This window comes from Dama dama, chromosome 33 (assembly GCF_033118175.1).
Source record: "Dama dama isolate Ldn47 chromosome 33, ASM3311817v1, whole genome shotgun sequence".
NCBI lineage: Eukaryota > Metazoa > Chordata > Mammalia > Artiodactyla > Cervidae > Dama > Dama dama.
The window spans coordinates 37,269,113-37,291,562 of record NC_083713.1 but is presented as its reverse complement, the minus strand read 5'-3'; the positions used below and the strand labels follow the sequence as shown (position 1 = coordinate 37,291,562).

The 22,450-nt window shown below is 35.7% G+C and overlaps 1 protein-coding gene across 2 annotated transcripts in view; it reads left to right on the top strand.

Annotated features, from left to right (window-relative positions):
* Positions 1–22,450, top strand: part of SLC4A10 (solute carrier family 4 member 10) — a 327,476-nt gene that overhangs the window by 76,928 nt on the left and 228,098 nt on the right. Inside the window, exon 1 of one of the 2 annotated variants that reach the window (XM_061135668.1) lies at positions 20,335–20,415. The exons of the other annotated variant lie outside the window; for it this stretch is intronic. Coding sequence (XP_060991651.1) covers positions 20,335–20,415 — 81 coding nt within the window. Of the gene's footprint in view, positions 1–20,334; positions 20,416–22,450 lie in introns of those variants that run through there. 2 annotated transcript variants of the gene reach the window in all.

Below are 22,450 nucleotides of genomic sequence, written 5' to 3'. Positions count from 1 at the left end.
GAAGAGTTTTAACCATATTTGAATAAGTCATTTATTACAACATCCTCTTTCTCAAAGAGCCAGCCTTCTGCTGCAGTGTACAGAGCATGGTCTGAAACACACTCTGCATCCTTGGGTTCCATATGCATCAAGACATAGGCAGTTAAAAGACTCCCATTCTTTTGCAAGTGCCTTGTAACAATTGATTTGTTAGAAGAATCTTTCAATTTTATCAATAAAAACTGAATAAAAATTTGTAAAAGAAAAAAAAAATCCTTTCTCTGAGGAGTTTACAGGCTAAGGAGGAGATAAAACACACACATGAATATTATGAAACAAGCCTATGAATGGTAAACTACATTAAATAGACTTTCGAATAAAATATTTTGTATTTAGGAGGTCATGAGCCGCAGCAGCAGCAGTGCATAAAAATAAAGATGTCAATGTTATGTAATATAGGCTAAATGCCAAATAAGTGAGGTTCATAACACGGAGCTTTAGAGGAAGGAGGAAAGAATAGTCACCTAGATATGGGTAATTGAAGAAAATTCCACTTACGAGGTAAGACTTAAATTCTCCTTAAAAAAGCAAAAAAAATGCTATGTAGAGCCTGTTGGTAGAACACTCTAGAATAAGGACTTAAAAACATATTGTTCCACTCACTGGAATTTGCCTTTTCATAAATTAGCATTTTTCAAAGATTTTAAAAGCTTTTGTTGATACATAGAAATATAAAATCAAATTATTCAAATAAAAGGTGTAAGAATAATGAAATATTATACATTTTCCTATGGGATGCAATTTTAAATGTTGAACATATTTGACCCATTTCATTGTGGGAAAATATTTCTTGTGTGCATTATGGTAGAATTTTCTTCCAGCATGTTGCCCCCAAATTATTTAAATACAAGGTAATAAGTACCTTATGAGAGTTAAACCTTAGAGCCAACATATAATACACAGAGATATGAAACATTGATTTAAAGGGACCAAATGACTCCCAAATCTAAGAAAGTTTATTCAACTATTAACATTGGTAAAGAAAGACTATCCAATCAGAAGAAGGAATAGTCAGCAGCTAAACATGGACAAAAGAAGGTCACTAGGGCAAATTCTGATAGTACCCATAAAATCCAGTGTAGGGAACTGTGTTCTTGATCTATCAAAATCCTCAAATGACCTGTGGATATAGATGACATGTCTTGAAACAATCAAACATTGTACTTTATAACTTAGTCATCTAGGTTTGATGTTATCCTCACTAAAACAGGACTTCCCTGGTGGCTCAGATGATAAAGAATCTGCCTGCAGTGCAGGAGACCCCAGTTTGATCCCTGGGTCAGGAAGATTCCCTGGAGAAGGGAATGGATACCCACTCCAGTGTTCTTGCCTGGAGAATTCCATGGACAAAGGAGCATGGCGGGTTACAGTCCACAGGGTCCCAAAGAGTCAGACATGATTGAGCAATAGTACTTTCATTTGGGCTTCCTTTGTGGCTCAGCTGGTAAAGAATCTGCCAGCAATGTGGGAGACCTGGATTTGACCCCTGGGTTGGGAAAGCCCCCTGGAGAGAGGAAAGGCTACCCACTCCACTATTCTGGACTAGAGAATTCCATGGACTGTATAGGTCATGGGGTCACAAGGAGTTGGACATGACTGAGCAACTTTCACTCACTCACTCACTCACTCACTTACTAAAACACTTTCTAATTACAATTTTGTTTTCTATGGTGATGTATTGGAGAGAGTTACTCCACAGTCGTATACTTTAAACTAATAAATCTTGGTAAACAAACAGAATTGTATTCTGTAGGGTGGAAGTGCCAGTACTATGCTCTTTTTTGATTACTGCAGCTTTCTAGTATAGACTAAAGTCAGGGAATGTGATTCCTCCAGCTCTGTTAGTCTTTCTCAAGATTGTTTTGGCTATTTGGGTCTTTTGTTTTGGCTATTTGAGTCTTTTGTGTTTCCATACAAACTTTAAGATTATTTGTTCTCATTCTGTGAAAAATACCTTTAATATTTTGATAGGGATTGCATTGAATCTGTAGACTGCCTTGGGTATGACCATTTTAATAATATTAATTCTTCATATCTAAGAATATGGTATATCTTTCCATGTGTTATTTCTTTTTCAATTTCTTTCATCAGTGTCTTTTAGTTTTCCGAGTACAGGTCTTTTACCTCCTTAGGTAGGTTTATTCCTGGTTATCTTATTCTTTTTGATATGATGGTAAATGGAATTGTTTCCTTAACTTCTCTTTCTGATAGTTCATTGTTAGTGTATTGAAATGCAACAGATTTTGGTATATTAATTTTGTATCCTTCAACTTTACTGAATTAATTAATGAGCTATAGAGCTTCTAGTATATGTGCTGCTGAAGCGAGCATATCTATAGAGCTTCTTAATAGGTTTATTCTTGCATTCTACAACTATAGCACTAAAGAGAATAAAAATTCAACAGAACAAACATTTTGTGACATTTACCATACTTGCCTTATTGAATCATCTTTGAAACTGCTCCTCTATTTGCCATTAGAGTACCAATTTTGAAACAACTATCCCAGAAAGGAAAATATGGATTTCATTCTTTCACTAATTTCATAGATATTTTCAAGTACATATTAAGTTCAGGAAACTATATTAAGTATAATATAAAAATGATCAAATGTAGATTTTTATCTTAAAGCACTTATTAATTAAGAACGATTAGATAAGGGCATATATAACTCTTAAGGAAAGCACAGATATTTCAGAGAAGTCAGAAAGGATAATTGAGGATTTGTTAAAAAGCTGTGAGAGAGCTAGGTAAGACTGAAAGTTTGTGGTAAGAGGAATCATGGAAGATGTGTTGTGTTAAATTTTGCTGAATTTATATGTGTGTGTACACAAATAAGCTAAATTCAATGTCTAATAAATTTATACCTATGGAGATGAGGGGAAGAAGGCATGCATTCTAACAATAACAATAATAGTTGTAAATCATTTATTATGTTTTAGGTAGTCACTGTGTGCATTAAGCATTTTATATTTTTATATCATCTAATCCTCCAGGAACACTATATAGATAGGTGCTGTTATTTTCTCCACTTTACTAACAGGGAACCTGAGGTCTTTGGAAGTTTTATAACTTGTAAAATGGTCTTCAGTAATAAATAGCAGCACCAGGATCTGAACCAATATGTAATAGAATAGCATGAGCAAAGCTAGAGTCCTCAAGCACAGAATGATTATTGGGAATGGTGAGCTATTGAGTTTAGGTGCAATATCAGACAACTTAAGGAGGATCCTGTTAATAATATTGGAAAGATATTTCAGGGTTAGACCATGTAGGTCATCAAGTGCTAAGCTAGAATATTTGTAGAATGTTCCTGACTAGGTAATGACACAGTAGTTTGGGATAGGTTGCAAATAACAAAGATAAAAAATGGTTGCTGTATTTGGTGACTAGTTGATTATTAATAAATCAACCACATTTATTCTGTGGTTACATTATGCCAGGATTTTGAGGCAAATGCTGCCAAAATGAGAATAATGAGGGCCGAGGTGGTTACTGTATTTGACAAAGGGAAAGGAACTGGCCATCTTCCCTTGTGTATTATATACTATCCCCCCTACCTTTAGCTTAACACCTTTTAAAATGATCTGTTGATTCTTCTTTTCCCTGAACCAATAGTATTATTATTATTCTTATTGTTTATTGAGTTTATATTGTGTTGGCCAAAAAGTTTATTTGGGTTTTTCTCTACCATCTTATGGAAAAACTTGAATGAACTTTTTGGCCAACTCAATATACTAGTAGTCTGTGCTGAATGCCTTATGTATATTCTCTTACTTAACCTTCAAAACAGCTTTGTGAGATAGGTGAAACAATTAAGTATGATTAAGTGTATTTTACAGGTGAAGAAACAGGTGAGGAGTTTAAACAACTTGCTCATGGTCACTAACTGGTGAATCTAAGATTTAATCAATGTTTATCTGACTTCAAAGCCATTATAGTATAAAAGTTGTGTTATATACCTAATTTTTTTTTTAATATATTCTGCTTAACCAGGTCTGGAGTGTCTACACTCTCATCCTCAGATCTTGAACTCAATCATTTATGTACTTCCAATTGTTTTATAATCTTATTGTATGTAGTTGTTTTTTCTTCTTCATTTTTTGACACTATAACAAACTTATAACTGTGTCTTTCTTAGAATGGCAATAGCAAATATTTATTCAGTGATTCCTCTGTGCCAGGCATTGCTTTAACTGCTTTATGTATGTTAATTACATTTCATCCTTACAATAATCCTAGTAGGATTATCATCATTTTACATAAGCAAACAGGCAGGGGCTTCCCAGGTGGCGCTAGAGGTAAAGAACCTGTATACCAGTGCAGGAGACAAAAGAGACTGCGGGTTTGATCCCTGGGTCAGGAAGATCCCCTGGAGGCAGGCACTAGCAACCCACTCTAGTATTCTTGCCTGGAGAATTCCATGGACAGAGGAGCCTGAAGGGTTACAGTCCATGGGATCACACCACACAGAGTTGGACAAGACTGAAGTGACTTAGCATGCAGGCATGCATAAACTGAGGCACATAGTATATAAATATTCCAAGTTTGTAAAACCAGGATTTGAACTTCACAGTTTGCCTCCATAGCTTGTGCTTTTAGCTATAAGCCTGAATCCTTTTGACAAACATTGTTTAGAGGTATTTTTTAAGTCATTTATTTGCAGTAAATAAAATTTATTTTTAATGTGACCCAGCCTATATTAAAATCAAAAAGGACAAACTTGTTTTCAATTTTTCATAAACTTCCCTTTAAATACAATTTTAGTATTGCCCAAATTGTATTTTAATGATAGCTAAATCTATCAGAAAATTCTACTAACAGACCATTATTTTATTTATTTTTTAAAAAATGGCAATAGCTTTTAAAGATCAAACACATTGTGCATTTTAATTTGTTTTTCCAACATTTACTCATCTCTGGAATGAATGATGCTTGGAGAAACTACATTTACATACAAACATTGTTTTTACACATGATATTTTGGGAGACTTTGTGGTTCTCCTGAGTGGTTCCTTGGTTGAAGGTGTATCTGCTATTTGAAAGATTTCCTAAGGCTGAAAACTCTATTTTTATGTTTGTGTGTTTCATATTTTGTATGAGTAAAGTCACATTGTGCTGATTGAAAGGATTTCCCTTCTTTAGACTGATTTTTTCAACACGTGTCACAGAGGAAAAAAACCCAAAAAACAACAATGTTCACATTTATATATTTTTTTAATTAGTCTTTGCCACCGTTTAGTAAGTTGTATTCAAAGGCTTTTGTTTTGCTTACAATTCTAGGTGTATTCCCTAAGGAACGTGTTCTGTCCTTGTTAATAAATGTAGAAACTAGGAAAGTTTATATTTTCTAAGTTTTTTGCTATTGTTGTTAGAATAATAACAATATAGGCTTATAAAGATAAATCTATTAGGTTTAATTAAATTTAAGTCTTTGACTTAATGTGTTCCTGATTTCCCTTTATTTGTTTCTTTACTTATTGAGACTACTATTCTGCATAAAGTCTGTATGATAATCCTGGTTCTGGCAAGACAATGAAAAAAAAGGGTTCTTCTTTTGTCGAATTTAAATGGATATAGCCTATCTGTAAGGTAATTTAGTAATTCTTACCTAAAACATCAAAAATGTTCATGTCCTTTGATCCAGTAAGTCTATTTGTTGGAGTTTATCTTAAGGAAATAGAGAATGTGTATGGGAAAGACTAGAGATCTCTTCAAGAATATTAGAGATACCAAGGGAACATTTCATGTAAAGATGGGCTCAATAAAGGACAGAGATGGTAGGGACCTAACAAGCAGAAGATATTAAGAAGAGGGGGCAAGAATACACAGAAGAAATGTACAGATAAGATCTTCACGACCCAGATAATCACGATGGTATGTTCACTCACCTAGAGCCAGACATCCTGGAATGTGAAGTCAAGTGGGCCTTAGGAAACATCACTACGAACAAAGCTAGTGGAGGTGATGGAATTCCAGTTGAGCTATTTCGAATCCTAAAAAATGATGCTGTGAAAGTGGTTCACTCAATATGCCAGCAAATTTGGAAAACTCAGCAGTGGCCACAGCACTGGAAAAGGTCAGTTTTCATTCCAATCCCCAAGAAAGGCAATGCCAAAGAATGTTCAAACTATCGCACAATTGCACTTATCTTACACACTAGTAAAGTGATGCTTAAAATTCTCCAAGCCAGACTTCAGCAATACATGAACCGTGAACTTCCAGATGTTCAAGCTGGTTTTAGAAAAGGCACAGGAACCAGAGATCAAATTGCCAACATCCACTGGATTATCCAAAAAGCAAGAGAGTTCCAGAAAAACATCTATTTCTGCTTTATTGACTATGCCAAAGCCTTTGACTGTGTGGATCACAATAAACTGTGGAAAATTCTGAAAGAGATGGGAATCCCAGACCACCTGACCTGCCTCTTGAGAAACCTGTATGCAGGTCAGGAAGCAACAGTGAGAACTGGACATGGAACAACAGACTGGTTCCAAATAGGAAAAGGAGTACATCAAGGCTGTATATTGTCTCCCTGCTTATTTAACTGATATGCAGAGTACATCATGAGAAATGCTGGGCTGGAGGAAGCACAAGCTGGAATCAAGATTGCCGGGAGAAATATCAATAACCTCAGATATGCAGATGACACCACCCTTATGGCAGAAAGAAGAAGTAATGAGCCTGTTGATGAAAGTGAAAGAGGAGAGTGAAAAAGTTGGCTTAAAGCTCAACATTCAGAAAACTAAGATCATGGCATCTGGTCCTGTCACTTCATGGCAAATAGATGGGGAAACAGTGGAAACAGTGGCTGACTTTATTCTCTCGGACTCCAAAATCACTGCAGATGGTGATTGCAGCCATGAAATTAAAAGATGCTTACTCCTTGGAAGGAAAGTTACGACCAATCTAGATAGCATAATATAAAGCAGAGACATTACTTTGCCAACAAAGGTCCATCTAGTCAAGGCTATGGTTTTTTCAGTGGCCATGTATGGATGTGAGAGTTGGGCTATAAAGAACGCTGAGCGCCAAAGAATTGATGCTTTTGAACTGTGGTGTTGGAGAAGACTCTTGAGAGTCCCTTGGACTGCAGGGAGATCCAACCAGTCCATCCTAAAGGAGATCAGTCCTGGGTGTTCATTGGAAGGACTGATGTTGAAGCTGAAACTCCAATACTTTGGCCACCTGATGCGAAGAGCTGACTCATTTGCAAAGACCCTGATGCTGGGAAAGATTGAGGGCAGGAGGAGAAGGGTACAACAGAGGATGAGATGGTTGGATGACATCACTGACTCGATGGACATGGTTTTGGGTAAACTCTGGGAGTTGGTTATAGACAGGGAGGCCTGGCATGCTGCGGTTCATGGAGTCTCAAAGAGTCAGACACGGCTGAGTGACTGAACTCATAAGGCTACATGCATAAAGGTGTTATTATACTATTATTTATAATATTGAGAAATGGAAAAAAATTAAATGTCTAAAAATAGGGGTTTGGATAAATTGTGGTAGCTCTATTTGATAGAGTAACACTAAACAGTGTTATGGAAAATAATGACTCAGGGAGATGTTCATAATATAATACTAAGTAGAGATGAATAGTTTAATGTAGTCTTTACTTGTTTATTAACCAAGAACTGGAAGTAAAATATCAATAATATCTGCAGTGATTCTCAGTGCTTCCCATTGTCCTGCCATTTGTAAAAGTCAATTTTGATTATCCCACAAGATGAGTCAAGACAAATAGTAACACAAAGTCATTCTACACAAATTCTTTCCATTGTTTTCATTAACACTGAAACTGGTGTGAGAGCTAATTTTCCAAAAACCGTCTGTACCAGTGTAAGACCAATATAGTGTTATAACAAATAATCACACACATAAATAATGATATAAATTAATTAGAATTATATTTAAAGTATAGATAAACTAACAGAGTAGATTTTAATATTTTCATTAAGTTGGAGCAGAAATATGAGTAAAGCAGTAGAAAGAGTAATATATGAGATGTAATTTTTAATGGAAAGATGAATTACATGGAAGCAGAAGAAGTATCTATTCAATTATTAAAATACTACTCAGAAACTATTTTCTAATTTTATAGAAAATCATGAAATCTGAAGGTATATATTTGTGAGATAACTTATAACTTAGGGGCCACCTTTTAAAATTTAAAACTTTGTTTTTTCAGTGTATATTTTACATAACTGAGATCATTCAGTTCAGTTCAATTGCTCAGTCGTATCTGACTCTGTGACCCTAAGGACTACAGCACGCCAGGCTCCCTGTCCATTGCCAACTCCCAGAGCTTGCTCAAACTCATGTCCATTGAGTTGGTGATGCCACCCAACCGTCTCATCCTCTGTCATCCTCTTCTCCTCCTGTCTTCAATCTTTCCCAGCATCAGGGTCTTTTCAAATGAGCCAGTTCCTCGCATCAGGTGGCCAAAGTATTGGAGCTTTAGCTTCAGCATCAGTCCTTCCAATGAATATTCAGGACTGATTTCCTTTAAGACTGACTGGTTTCATCTGCAGTCGAAGGGACTCTCAAGACTCTTCTCGAGCACCACAGTTTGAAAGCGTCAATTCTTCGGTGTTCAGCTTTCTTTATGGTCCAACTCTCACATCCATACATGACTACTGGAAAAACCACAGTTTTGAATATATGGACCTTTGTTGGCAAAGTAATGTCTCTGCTTTTTAATATGCTGTCTAAGTTGGTCATAACTTTTCTTCCAAAGAGCAAGCGTCTTTTAATTTCATGGCTGCAATCACCATCTGCAATGATTTTGGAGTCCGAGAGAATAAAGTCAGCCACTGTTTCCACTGTTTCCCCATCTATTTGCCATGAAGTGATGGGACCAGATGCTATGATCTTAATTTTCTGAATGTTGAGTTTTAAGCCAACTTTTTCACTCTCCTCTTTCATCTTCATCCAGAGGCTGTTTAGTTCTTTGCTTTCTGCCATAAGGGTGGTGTCATCTGCATATCTGAGGTTATTGATATTTCTCCTGTCAATCTTGATTCCAGCTTGTGCTTCATCCAGGCTGGCATTTCCCATGATGTACTCTACATATAAGTTAAATAAGTGGGTGACAATATACAGCCTTGATGTACTCCTTTCCTGATTTGGAACCAGTCTGTTGTTCCATATCCGGTTCTGTTTCCTCTTGACCTTCCTACAGACTTCTCAGGAAGCAGGTAAGGTGGTCTGGTTATTCCCATCTCTTGAAGATTTCCACAGTTGTTTGTGATCCACACAGTCAAAGGCTTTCGTGTAGTCAGTGAAGCAGAAATAGATGTTTTTCTGGACTTCTTTTGCTTTTTCTATGATCCAATGGATGTTGGCAATTTGATCTCTGGTTCCTTTGCCTTTTCTAAATCCAGCTTGAACATTTGGAAGTTCATGGTTCATGTATTGTTGAAGCCTGGCTTGGAGATGCATTACTTTGCTAACATGTGAGATGAGTGCAGTTGTGCAGTCATTTGAACATTCTTTGGCATTACCTTTCTTTGGGATTAGAATAAAAACTGACCTTTTCCAGTCCTGTGGCCATTGCTGAGTTTTCCAATTTTGCTGGCATATTGAGTGAACCACTTTCACAGCATCATCTTTCAGGATTTGAAGTAGCTCAACTGGAATTCCATCACCTCCACTAGCTTTGTTCATAATGGGGCTTCCTAAGGCCCACTTGACTTCACACTCCAGGATGTCTGGCTCTAGGTGAGTGATCACACCGTCGTGGTTATCTGGGTCATTAAGATCTTTTTTGTATAGTTTTGCTCTTTATTCTTGCCATCTTTTCTTAATATCTTCTGCTTCTGTTAGGTCCATACTGTTTCTGTCCTTTATTATGCCCATCTTTACATGAAATGTTCCCTTGGTATCTCTGATTTTCTTGAAGAGATCTCTAGTCTTTCCTATTCTGTTGTTTTCCTCTATTTCTTTGCATTGATTTGAGATTTTACTACATAAATATATTGGGATTTTTTTTTCATTCAATATTCTATTACAGTACACATTTTCCTTGTCATTAACATCTTTATTGGTTACTAATGGATTCCATTTTGTTGTCTCATAATTTAGTTAACCTTCCTCTTGTTATTTCTATTTTTTCTCTTCTAATGATGTAGCACCAAACATCTTTGTGCAGAAACCTTCATCTGCCTATTTCTTTTGTACAGAGTCTCCAAATGAAATACTAGAAAGGACTCAATGTTTTTAAGAATTGTAATATATTTTGACAAATTACTTGGAAAGTGAACTAATTTAGACTTTAAAAAGCAAATAAATAAATAAATAAAAAGCGGTATTACACGAAGCAAAATAGATTACTTATGTTTTCATAGGTATTCTCTGGAATAAGTTGTTTTCGGGGGAAGGGGATCAGCTTCAAGCAACAGGTGCATGCTAGCCATGCTAGCCAGCTATACCTTGGGTGGCTCCAGAGTCTCATACATTTGCTTCATGCTAAAGATGATATTGTAGAGGATGCTACCCTCCCATTAGTAGTCCTCACCCACCATGGCTTGTGGGGTCAGTAGCCTGGCTGTATCTGAAGTGAGTTTTGTTAATTATATAAGTTTCTTGGGTATAACATTATAATTTGGCATCTGTGGACAAAGTGATCACCACCACAAATACAGTTACCATTCATCACCATGTACCTCCTTCACCCATTTTGCCCACCCTCCAACCCCTTTCCCCCAGTAACCACTGATCTGTTCTATGTATCTATGAATTTGTTTTTTATTTTATTTTGTCTGTCTTGTCCTTTTGGATTGTACATATGAGTGAAATCATACAATGTTTGTCTTTCTCTCTCTTATTTCACTTAGCGTAATACCCCCTAGGTCCATCCATGTTGTCACAAATGATAGGTTTTCACCCCTTTTTATGGTTGAGTAGTATTCCATTGTGTATATGTACCACATCTTCATTAACAATTCACCCATTGATGGACATTTATGTTGTTTCCAGATCTTGGCTATTATAAATAATGCTGTAGTGAATGCAGGAGTTTCAAATTAGTATTTTCATGTTTTTCACTTAAATACCCAGAAGTGGAATAGCTGGGTCATGTAGTAGTTCTGCTCTTGATTTTTTTTTTTTTTTTTTGAGGAATATCCATATTTTTTGCATACTGGCTATACCAATTTGCAGTCCCACTAACAGTTTAGGATTTCCATTTCTCTACATTCTTCCTAACATTTTTCACATCTTGTCTTTTTGATGATAGCCATTCTAACACATGTGGAGTAATAGCTCATTGTGGTTTTAGTTTGTATTTTCTTAATAATGACATGATTTTGGACATCTTTTCATGTGCTTGTTGGCCAGCTGTGTGTCTTCTTTGGAAAAAATGTCTGCTCAGCTACTGGGTCCATTTTCAAATCAGGTTGTTTGTTGTTGTTGTTGTTGAGTTGTATGAGTTGTTTATATATTTTTGGATATTAACTTCTTATGAGATATATGATTTGAAAATATCTTCTCTCATTCGGTATGTTGCCTTTCATTGTGATGATGGATTCCTTCATTGTGCAGAAGATTTTTAGTATGATGTCGTCCCATTTGTTTGGGGCTTCCCAGGTGACACTAGTGGAAAAGAAACTACCTGCCAATGCTGATAGATGCCAGAGATAAGGGTTCGATCCGTGGGTCAGGAAGGTCCCCTGGAGGAGGGCATGGCAAACCACTCCAGTGTTCTTCCCTGGAGAATCCCATGGATGGAGAAGCTTGGCAGGTTATGATCCATAGCGTCCCAAAGAGTCGGACACAATGGAAGTGACTTAGCATGCAATCCCATTTGTTTATGTTTGCTTTTTTTTTTTTAATTTATTTTTTTTATTAGTTGGAGGCTAATTACTTCACAACATTTCAGTGGGTTTTGTCATACATTGATATGAATCAGCCATAGAGTTACACGTATTCCCCATCCTGATCCCCCCTCCCACCTCCCTCTCCACCCGATTCCTCTGGGTCTTCCCAGTGCACCAGGCCCGAGCACTTGTCTCATGCATCCCACCTGGGCTGGTGATCTGTTTCACCATAGATAATATACATGCTGTTCTTTCGAAACATCCCACTTTAATCCCATGTGTTTGGAGTCAAATCCTCAAAAACATTGCTAAGACTTATGTGCATTAGGTTACAGCTTGTGTTTTCCTCAAGGAATTTTATGGTTTCAGTTCTTACATTCAAATCTTTAATTCATTTTGAGTTAATTTTTGTGTATGCTGTCAGATAGTGGCCTAGCTTCATTCTTTTGCTTGTGACTATCCCAGTTTTCCCAATACCATTTATTAAAGAGTCTATTGTTTTTCTAAGATATGTTCTTTGCTTCTTTATCATAAATTCATTGCATGTGTAGATGTGAGATTTCTATTCTGTTCCATTGATGTGTTTCTTTTTTTGTGCCAGTACCCATAGTGTTTTGAACATTATAAGCTTCATAGTATAGTTTGAAATCAGGGGGCATGATACCTCCAACTTGTTTCTTTCTCAAGGTTGTTTTAGCTGTTTGAGATATTTTGTAGTTCCATACATACTTTATTTTTTTAAATTATTATTATAAATATTTATTTATTTATTTGGCCATGCCATGTAGCATGCAGGATCTTAGTTCCCTGACCAAGAGTAGAACCCATGACTCCTGGGGTGGAAGCACAGTCTTAACCACTGGACCACCAAGGAAGTCCCTTCATACACATCTTAGAATTATTTTTCTCGTTTTGTGAAACAGACCATTGGAATTTTGACAGAATTGCATTGAGCCCGTAGATTTCTCTGGGTAGTGTGGGGTAGTATGGAGCTTTAAACAATATTAATTCTTGCATTTCATGGACACTGGATATATTTCTATTTATTTGTGTACTCTTCAGTTTCTTTCATCAGTCTTATAGTTACTGGTGTACAGCTCTTTCACCTTCTTGAAATATTCCTAGATATTTTATTTTTTTGATGCTAATGGTGATGCAGACATAAACAGACTTGTGGACACAGTGGGGAAAGGAGAGAGCGGGATGAGTTGACAGAGGAGCATTGAAACATATATATCTCCATATGTAAAGCAGATAGCCAGTGGGAATTTGCCTTAGGACACAGGGAGCTCAAACCTGGTACTGTGTGGTAACCACGAGGGGTGGTTGATTCATGTTGATGCATTGCAGAAACCAACACAATTTTGTAAAGCAATTATCCTCCAATTAAAAAGAAAATTTAAAAAAGAAAATGTTATATCAATTTGTCTTTCTGATAGTTCTCTATGAGTGAATAGAAATGCCAAAGATTTCTGTATCTTGAGGTATCCTGTGGCTTTACTGAATTTATTTATTATTTCTAACAGATTTTGGAGAGTTCCATCTTTAGGGTTTTCTGTTTATAATACCATGTCAGCTGCAAATAGTGACTGTTTTACTTCTTTCTTTCCAATTTGGTTGCCCACTACTTCTTTTTCTTGCTGAATTGCTGTGGCTAGGAATTCCAATTCTTTGTTGAAGAGAAGTGGCAAGAGTGGGCATCCATCTTTTTCTTGATCTTAGAGGAAAAGATTTCAAATTTTCACCATTGAGAATAACATTAACTGCTGGTTTGCCATATATGTTTTTTAAATATGTTGAGGTACATTCCCTCTATGGGCTTCCCAGGTGGTTCAGTGGTAAAGAACCTGCCTGCTAATGCAGGAGACATGGGAGATGTGAATTTGATCCCTAGGTCAAGAAGATCCCCAAGAACAGGAGATGGCAACCAACTCCAGTATTCTTGCCTGGAAAATTCTATGGAAAGAGAAGCCTAGTAGGCTACAGTCCATGGGGTCACAATGAGTCAGAGACGACTTTTCTGCATTTGAAATGACTATATGATTTTTATCCTCAATTTTGTTAATATGACGTATCACATTGATTTGTAGGTGTTTGAGCTCTCCTTGTGCCCCTGGAATAAATTTGACTTGATCATCATGGGGTATGATTCTTTTAAAGTATGGTTTTATTTGGTTTACTTAGTATTTTGTTTAGGGTTTTTGCATCTGTGTTCATCAAGGATACTGGACTGTAGTTTTCCTCTTTTTTTTTGGTGTTCTTATCTGGTTTTGGTTTCACAAAATGTGTTTGTAAAGTTTCTCTTCAGTTTTTTAGAAGAGCTTGGGAAAGAGATATTAAATCTTTGAATGTTTTGTAGAATTTTTCAGTGAAGCCATCTGGTCCTGGATTTCTGTTTTGGGGAGATTTTTGATTACCATTTTAATCTCCTTATTAGTGATCATCTATTCAGACTTCTGTTCCTTGATGATTCAGCCTTGGAACATTGTATGTTTCTAGGAATTTATTCATTTCTTCTAAGGCATCCAATTCATTGGTGTATAATTTTTCATAGAAGTTTCTCATGATCCTTTGTATTTCTATAGCATTAGTTATAACTTTTCTTCTTTTATTTCTGAGAATTCTCTACTTTTTTCTTAGCTAAAGGTTTGTTGATTTTGTTTATATTTTCAAATAAACAGTTGTTAGGTTCATTTATTCCTTAAAAAAATGTAGCTAAAGTTGATGTACGGTATTGTGCTAGTTTCTGATGTACATACAGCTCCACATTCTTTTTCCTTTGCTCTTTCCCATTTTTTTAGTCTCCATTTCATTCATTTCTTCTCTGGTCTTCGTGTGTGTGCTTTTTGAAAAATTATTTATTTATTTGCATTATTTAATTTTTTATACAACTTAAAGATTACTCTCTATTTACCAAATTTTGTCTATATTCCCTGTGTTGTACAATACATCCTTGAGCCTGTCTTACACTCAGTAGTTTATATCTCCCTCTCTTCCACTGGTCCATTGCCCCTCCCTCTGCTAATGACTAGTTTGTTCTCATTATCTGTGAGTCTGCTTCTTTATTGTTAAAATTTGTATGGAAACACAGAAGACCCTGCATAGCCAAAACAATCTTGAGAGAAAAATAACAGGGCAGGAGGAATCATGATCCCTGACTTCAGACTACTTCAAAGCTATAGTAATCAAAACAATATGGTTCTGGCATAAACCAGATATATAGAGCAGTGCAACAGGAGAGAGAGCCTGGATGCAAACCCATGCACTTATGGTCATTGAATCTACAACAAAGAAGGCAATAACATACAATGGAGAAAAGACAGTCTCTTCCATAGATGTTGCTAGGAAAACTGATCAGATACATGTAAAAGAAGGAAATTAGAATATTCTCTAGCACCATATATAAAAGTAAACATAAAATGGATTAAAGACCAAAATATAAGACTGGATATTATAAAACCCCTGGAGGAAAACATAGGCAGAACAAAGTATAAGTCACAGCAATAATTTTGGGATCCATCTCCTAAAGTAAAGGAAATAAAAGCAAAACTAAACAACTGGGGCCTAAATAAAAGTTTTTCACGGCTTTTATTTAGGAGACAATGATAAAAATGAAAATACCACCTGCTGCTGATGAATGGATAAAGAAGATGTAGTATATACCAATGGAATACTACTCAGCCATATAAAAAAGAATTAAATTTTGCCATTTGTAGCAACATGGATGGACTCGGAGAGCATTATGTTAAGTGAAATAAGTCAGACAAAGACAGACAAATACTGTGTGATATCACTTATATGTAGAATCTAAAAAATACAACAAGTAGTGACTATAACAAAAAAAGAAGCATACTCTGTTCTGACCATCAGTGTTGTGACAAAATACATCAAAGAAAAGTACAATTTTCAGTTTATTTTTTGTTTATTTGTTTATAATAATTTTGCTCAAGTTTAAGCACATTTTGAGAGGTCACAGAATGAATGTCAGATGAGCCTGCCTTCTCAACATTTTCTGGCTATTTTATAAAAACTAAACACATACAAGTGAAATAGATTAATGACAATACAATGGAGCATGTGATGAAAGTATATGGACTGTCAAAACGAAATCTATAATAATTTAGGAGGTTATGAATAAACCTCGACACTTCTCTCTACCTCATTTCTCACATTTAGTCTCCCATCACATTCTTTCTAACTAAAAAGTATATCTGGAGTCGATCAACTTCTCTCCACCCCTACTGCCACCACGTTGGTTCAGGCCATCATTATTCCCTGCCCCAAATTATATATCTTGTCTTTCTCCAGTTTTATTTTACTCAATTGATTCTGTCCCATAGCCAGAATAATATTAAACTACAAAAATGATTGTGTTTAAGGATTCCTATTCCCCTGAAGATTAAGTCCATCCTCTTTAAATGGCTTCTGAAGAGTCCTGAGGTTAGACCTTGATTTGCCTTTCGGCCTCATCTCTTCCCTCTGTCCTACTAATGCTTCATGGTCTCACTATGCTGTATTCAGCATCCTTCAAATATCATCTACTCAAGATCTCAGTTTTAACAATAATTCCTTCAATTCAGTTCAGTTCAGTCACTCAGTCATGTCCATCTCTTTGCAACCCCATGAACCTCAACATGCCAGGCCTCCCTGTCCATCACCAACTCCCAGAGTCCACCCAAACCCATGTCCATTGAGTCGGTGATGCCATCCAACCATCTCATCCTCTGTCGTTCCCTTCTCCTCCTGCCCTCAATCTTTTCCAGCATCAGAGTCTTTTCCAATGAGTCAGCTCTTCGCATCAGGTGGCCAAAGTATTGGAGTTTCAGCTTCAACATCAGTCCTTCCAATGAACACCCAGGACTGATCTCCTTTAGGATGGACTGGTTGGATCTCCCTGCAGTCCAAGGGACTCTCAAGAGTCTTCTCCAACACCACAGTTCAAAAGCATCAATTCTTTGGCGCTCAGCGTTCTTTATAGCCCAACTCTCACATCCATACATGACTACTGGAAAAATCATAGCCTTGACTAGATGGACCTTTGTTGACTAAAAATGTCTCTGTTTTTTAATATGCTGTCTAGGTTGGTCATAACTTTCCTTTCAAGGAACAAACATCTTTTAATTTCATGGCTGCAATCACCATCTGCAGTGATTTTGGAACCCAGAAAAATAAAGTCAGCCACTGTTTCCACTGTTTCCCCATCTATTTGCCATGAAGTGACGGGACCAGATGCCATGATCTTAGTTTTCTGAATGTTGAGCTTTAAGCCAACTTTTTCACTCTCCTCTTTCACTTTCATCAAGAGGCTGTTTAGTTCATTGCTTCCTGCCATAAGGGTGGTGTCATCTGCATATCTGAGGTTATTGATATTTCTCCCGGCAATCTTGATTCCAGCTTGTGCTTCCTCCAGCCCAATGTTTCTCATGATCTACTCTGCATATAAGTTAGATAAGCAGGGTGACAATATACAGCCTTGATGTACTCCTTTTCCTATTTGGAACCAGTCTGTTGTTCCATGTCCAGTTCTCACTGTTGCTTCCTGACCTGCATACAGGTTTCTCAAGAGGCAGGTCAGGTGGTCTGGGATTCCCATCTCTTTCAGAATTTTCCACAGTTTATTGTGATCCACACAGTCAAAGGCTTTGGCATAGTCAATAAAGCAGAAATAGATGTTTTTCTGGAACTCTCTTGCTTTTTGGATAATCCAGTGGATGTTGGCAATTTGATCTCTGGTTCCTGTGCCTTTTCTAAAACCAGCTTGAACATCTGGAAGTTCATGGTTCACGTATTGCTGAAGTCTGGCTTGGTGAATTTTAAGCATCACTTTACTAGCGTGTGAGATGAGTGCAATTGTGCGGTAGTTTGAACATTCTTTGGCATTGCCTTTCTTGGGGATTGGAATGACAACTGACCTTTTCCAGTGCTGTGGCCACTGCTGAGTTTTCCAAATTTGCTGGCATATTGAGTGAACCACTTTCACAGCATCATCTTTCAGGATTTGAAATAGCTCAACTGGAATTCCATCATCTCCACTAGCTTTGTTCGTAGTGATGCTTCCTAAGGCCCACTTGACTTCACACTCCAGGATGTCTGGCTCTAGATGAGTGATCACACCATCGTGATTATCTGGGTCGTGAAGATCTTTTTTGTACAGTTCTTTTGTGTATTTTTGCCACCTCTTCTTAATATCTTCTGCTTCTGGTATATCCCTACCATTTCTGTCCTTTATTGAGCCTAAAGATCTTTTCTGGTCCTTAGGTTAGGGGTCTGTCCTATTAATCAGTCTCATATCCCTTGATCTTCTGTCATGGCAAAGCATACTTGTTTAATTATCTGCTCATGTGATGGCATATCTTATATTGTCTTGGATTCTGTAGCACAGCATCTGACTCAAAGAAGATGTTTAATGTTTTCTACATGAATAAATAAATATAGAATGGGAGATAGATGTTAAGATAGCTCTAAAGAAAACTTATCTATTTTGATTACAATAAGAGAGTAAATACTGCATGTATAAATCATAATACATATGGTTTTCCATTCAGGTATGTCATTGTGTACATACAGCCAAAACTTCCAAACATTTTGTCTGAACATGTGCAATTAGAGAAAGTAATTTCTCTAAGGGCATAATGTGGATCACACTATTAAAGAAGACTAATTTCTTTCTTTCTACAAATAATAATTAGATCTATTTAAAGTATAATAATTTCCCTTAGATTTATTGGGGTATAATTGACATATAACGTTGTATAAGTTTAATTTGATATACTTAAATATTGCAAAAATTACCACCATATGTAACTTTCAAGTATATAATACAGTATGATTATCCTGTGCATGGATCCCTAGAACTTATTCATCTTGTAACTGACAGTTTGCACTTTGGACCAACATCTCTGTGCCTCTACCTATCAGCCTTTTAAAGAAGCCCAATTTTTAAGACTCATTAGTCTCCATGATAATACAAAATATGCTCAGATGGTCATCACATGTTGTGAATGGGAGAAGGGAAGTTATACTGGTTTGTAATTAACCTAAAACATTTTCTGTATAGTACTTTTAGCTATCATTAAATTTCATTAGTTTATATCACAGGTATACACATAAAGCATTCATAGGTATATAAAGAAAGTGTTTATTAATTCAGGCTATATATAATGTGAGGACTCTTTTAGGATAATATGTTATATTTGGTGTCCTAATTTTGCATTCAATTGAATATATTATAATTTTAGTCTTTGTTTTCTTTCTAAAACATGATCTTTTATCATGTCACAGAGTCAGACACAACTGAGCGACTTCACTTTCACTTTTCACTTTCATGCACTGGAGAAGGAAATGGCAACCCACCCCAGTGTTCTTACCTGGAGAATCCCGGGGACGAAGGAGCCTGGTGGGCTGCCATCTATGGGGTCACACATAGTCAGACACGACTGATGCGACTTAGCAGCAGCAGCAGCAGCAAAGAGAAAGCATTTCCATTTATAGTTTTGGGGGATATCAGTTTTCTATCATCAGACTATTTTATTAATCTTAAAATTCTTTAATTCTATTCTGTTGTGGTAAAAGAAAGCATTATAAGAATCTCAATGAACACAAATAAGATGCAATGAAAAATCACAATAAAAATGCCAATAACATAGGGTTAGTTTCCTAGATTTTGCTTTAACCATGCAGTTTTGGAATTTGATAGTAGCATTTTGTGTTTTGCATATTAAGTTCTATAGGAGATTTTGTACCTTTTACTAATAGTATAAAAATTATTTTGATTTGAAATGTGTTGATCTGAAAGATATGAAATAAAAATAAAGTTAATGAGAATTAAAAAGTGAATATGCACTTACCTATTTATCTATCTGCTATTATACACAATTATCAAAGATTGCCAGGAAAAGAATTCATCATTTTTAGGGACTTCTAATTTTGATGGGTTGGATGAGTGATGATGCACATGGTTTGGAGGAAAGAGTCCTTTAAGAGAGAGTACAATGTTGCTTCTTAAATCATTAAACCTTAGTCAGACATGGAGAAAATTGCCTAATAATTAAGAACTAACACTTTAACATGGCAACCAGATGCACTGGACAGTTAATTAAATAGAACATTGCTTATTTGTAAAGAAACAACAAAAAAACCAAACTTTACTGGGCACGTGAAATCTTTATAGTATCAGAAGTGGAAAACCTGAAAGACATGACTCATTCTCTGTTTGGATGATGCAGAATTGCTTTAAGCAGTAAGCTTACTGTTTTCAGACAGCATTAGCAGCTTCAGCACATACAACTGTCATCCTCCCTTAATACGCAGTGTTTATAACTGCAAAGGGGAGATGATAAACAGCATATGAGATCTGATATTTTCATCATGACTTAAACAGATACTGATGGACAGATCTGCTGTTTGATGTTTTCTTCACTAGCCCTGAAGATGCAGAGACATAGAGGTGGCTGTGATTATCTTTTGTAAGATAGGAAATGCAATCTTTAGGGATCTCTGGAAATAGAAAGGTCATGCAGTCTGGAACCTGTGAGTCTTTTCAATCTCTAAGTCATCAGGTATGACCTCATGAATTATGATGATGCTGTTAGATTGTAGAGTTATTGCTTTTTCTAGATCATTTAGAATATGTTAATCAATGTAATTGTTTATTATTAGATTCTCTTTAGGATATTTGAACAAGTAATATTTATAGTAAAAGATGCCAGATAAACAATATGAATTTTAAAAATGTGTGTGTGTTTAAGTTTGTGTTTACTTTAGCTTTTTATGGGGAAGTGGGAAGTAAAAAAAGAGATCCTTTGTATGTGATTAAGGGCAAGGCTTTGGGCTCTACAGATTTTTTCCAGATTAAACCTGAATACAGTCAAATTGCAGCTTTTATTTTGAGTGATAAAAATAGCATAAAATTTTCATATTGATAAGTATACACCATAGCTAGCTGCTTATATATAGTGACATATTAAATTTTTTTATCTGGAATTTCTTAAGCATAGAAATAGATGTTACTGCCACTGTACTGTGCAACCACACAGCAACCCAACTGTGATGAGTAGAATTGTGTTTATCAGCATCTGAGCTATTTTCTTGAAATTATCTTTCAGTATCTAAATTGTTTTAATAGGCATTACTTTTAATTATTTCTCAGATCTACTGACATAATGATGCTTTGATTCTCTTAATGTAGAGATCTGCTAAGCACTGCTTATAGATTAAAGCAGATAATAAATCTGGTTTTTTCTTTGTTTTTTTTACAAAGAAATCCAGTGACGTATAAGCTTTTTGTGATTTTTGACCCAGAGATATTCTACTTTTGCTTACTTTCACTTTCAAAATGAAAGACTTAGTTATATTAAACATATTAACTACAAAGAATAGAAAATCATCACATCAAAGAATTTGGATTTATATATCCATTTCATTCTGAAACTCTGCTATTTATTTTAAACCATTTTCACCTATCATGTTATAATGCATTTAACTTTGGTTTTTTATACCATATCCTCAGGGTTACACACTTGGATAAGACGCCTTGCCTCTGTTTGACATTCAAGTTTTGAAGGAATTTTTTTTTTTTGTATTACACATATTTCTGCCTCAATATTAGGGGACTTGGCAGATACTTGACAAGGCATCCCATATTAAATGAACAAAAACAGAGAAAATGTTGCAGCATTTCTCAGAAGATAGTTTTGTCTTCATGATTCCATAGATTGATTAAGATTTAATGCCCCATCAAGGTAAAATGTTGTAGTAAATATGAATATACTTATCAAAGACTAAAATGGAAATCTGAAACAGTGGTTTGATTCAGTTAAGGGGTCAGTTTCTCCTTTCTAATTAAAAACACACTAAAAATTATACCTACTAATATTGACTATTATTTTTTATATGCTATTCAGACTACTTAGCCTGCTTAGATTCTTATTAGCAGGGAAGTTTGCCATATTCTTAAGCTTGATTAGTTTTGGAGTGATTTGAATATACCTTTTAGTTGCTACAAAACCTGTTTAATCTGTTAGAATTTATTTCCAGTATTTGCATGTATTAGTCACTATGAGTACATTCTGTTTCTTGGCATTGCTTTGGGATTCCTCTAAGTATTGGTTTCACAACATTCTGCTAGATTTTTCACTGTGTTTGTGACCTTTCAAAAGAACCAAACCATAAAGATTTTAGTTACTTTCTTCAGTGACACTTAAATGAGGATATCTCAATAATTCTGTAAGGTGAAAAAATTACAGTCTTAGTCTCATTTCTTTTACAAGGTAGAGATAAGTGTCTTTCTGTTGCTATGTCAAAATATATAACATTAAAAAGTAATTATTGGTTACAATATCAGAGACATTTAATATAATGTCAATCTTTTTCCTGTACAGCAAGATGATTTTTGACCTTTTGAATGGTGAAATTGATTGTAAATCTGCTTAGTAACAATTGGTCATCTTCTTTTTGTAATGGTTGCCTTTATCGGTACCATTTTATACATGCATTTCATTATACATTGTAAAGATTTCTAAGCTGTCTATAAACAACTATTTGGGTAATTGTTCAATTCAGTGAGCATTATGTGAAAGCTTATCATTTGCACAA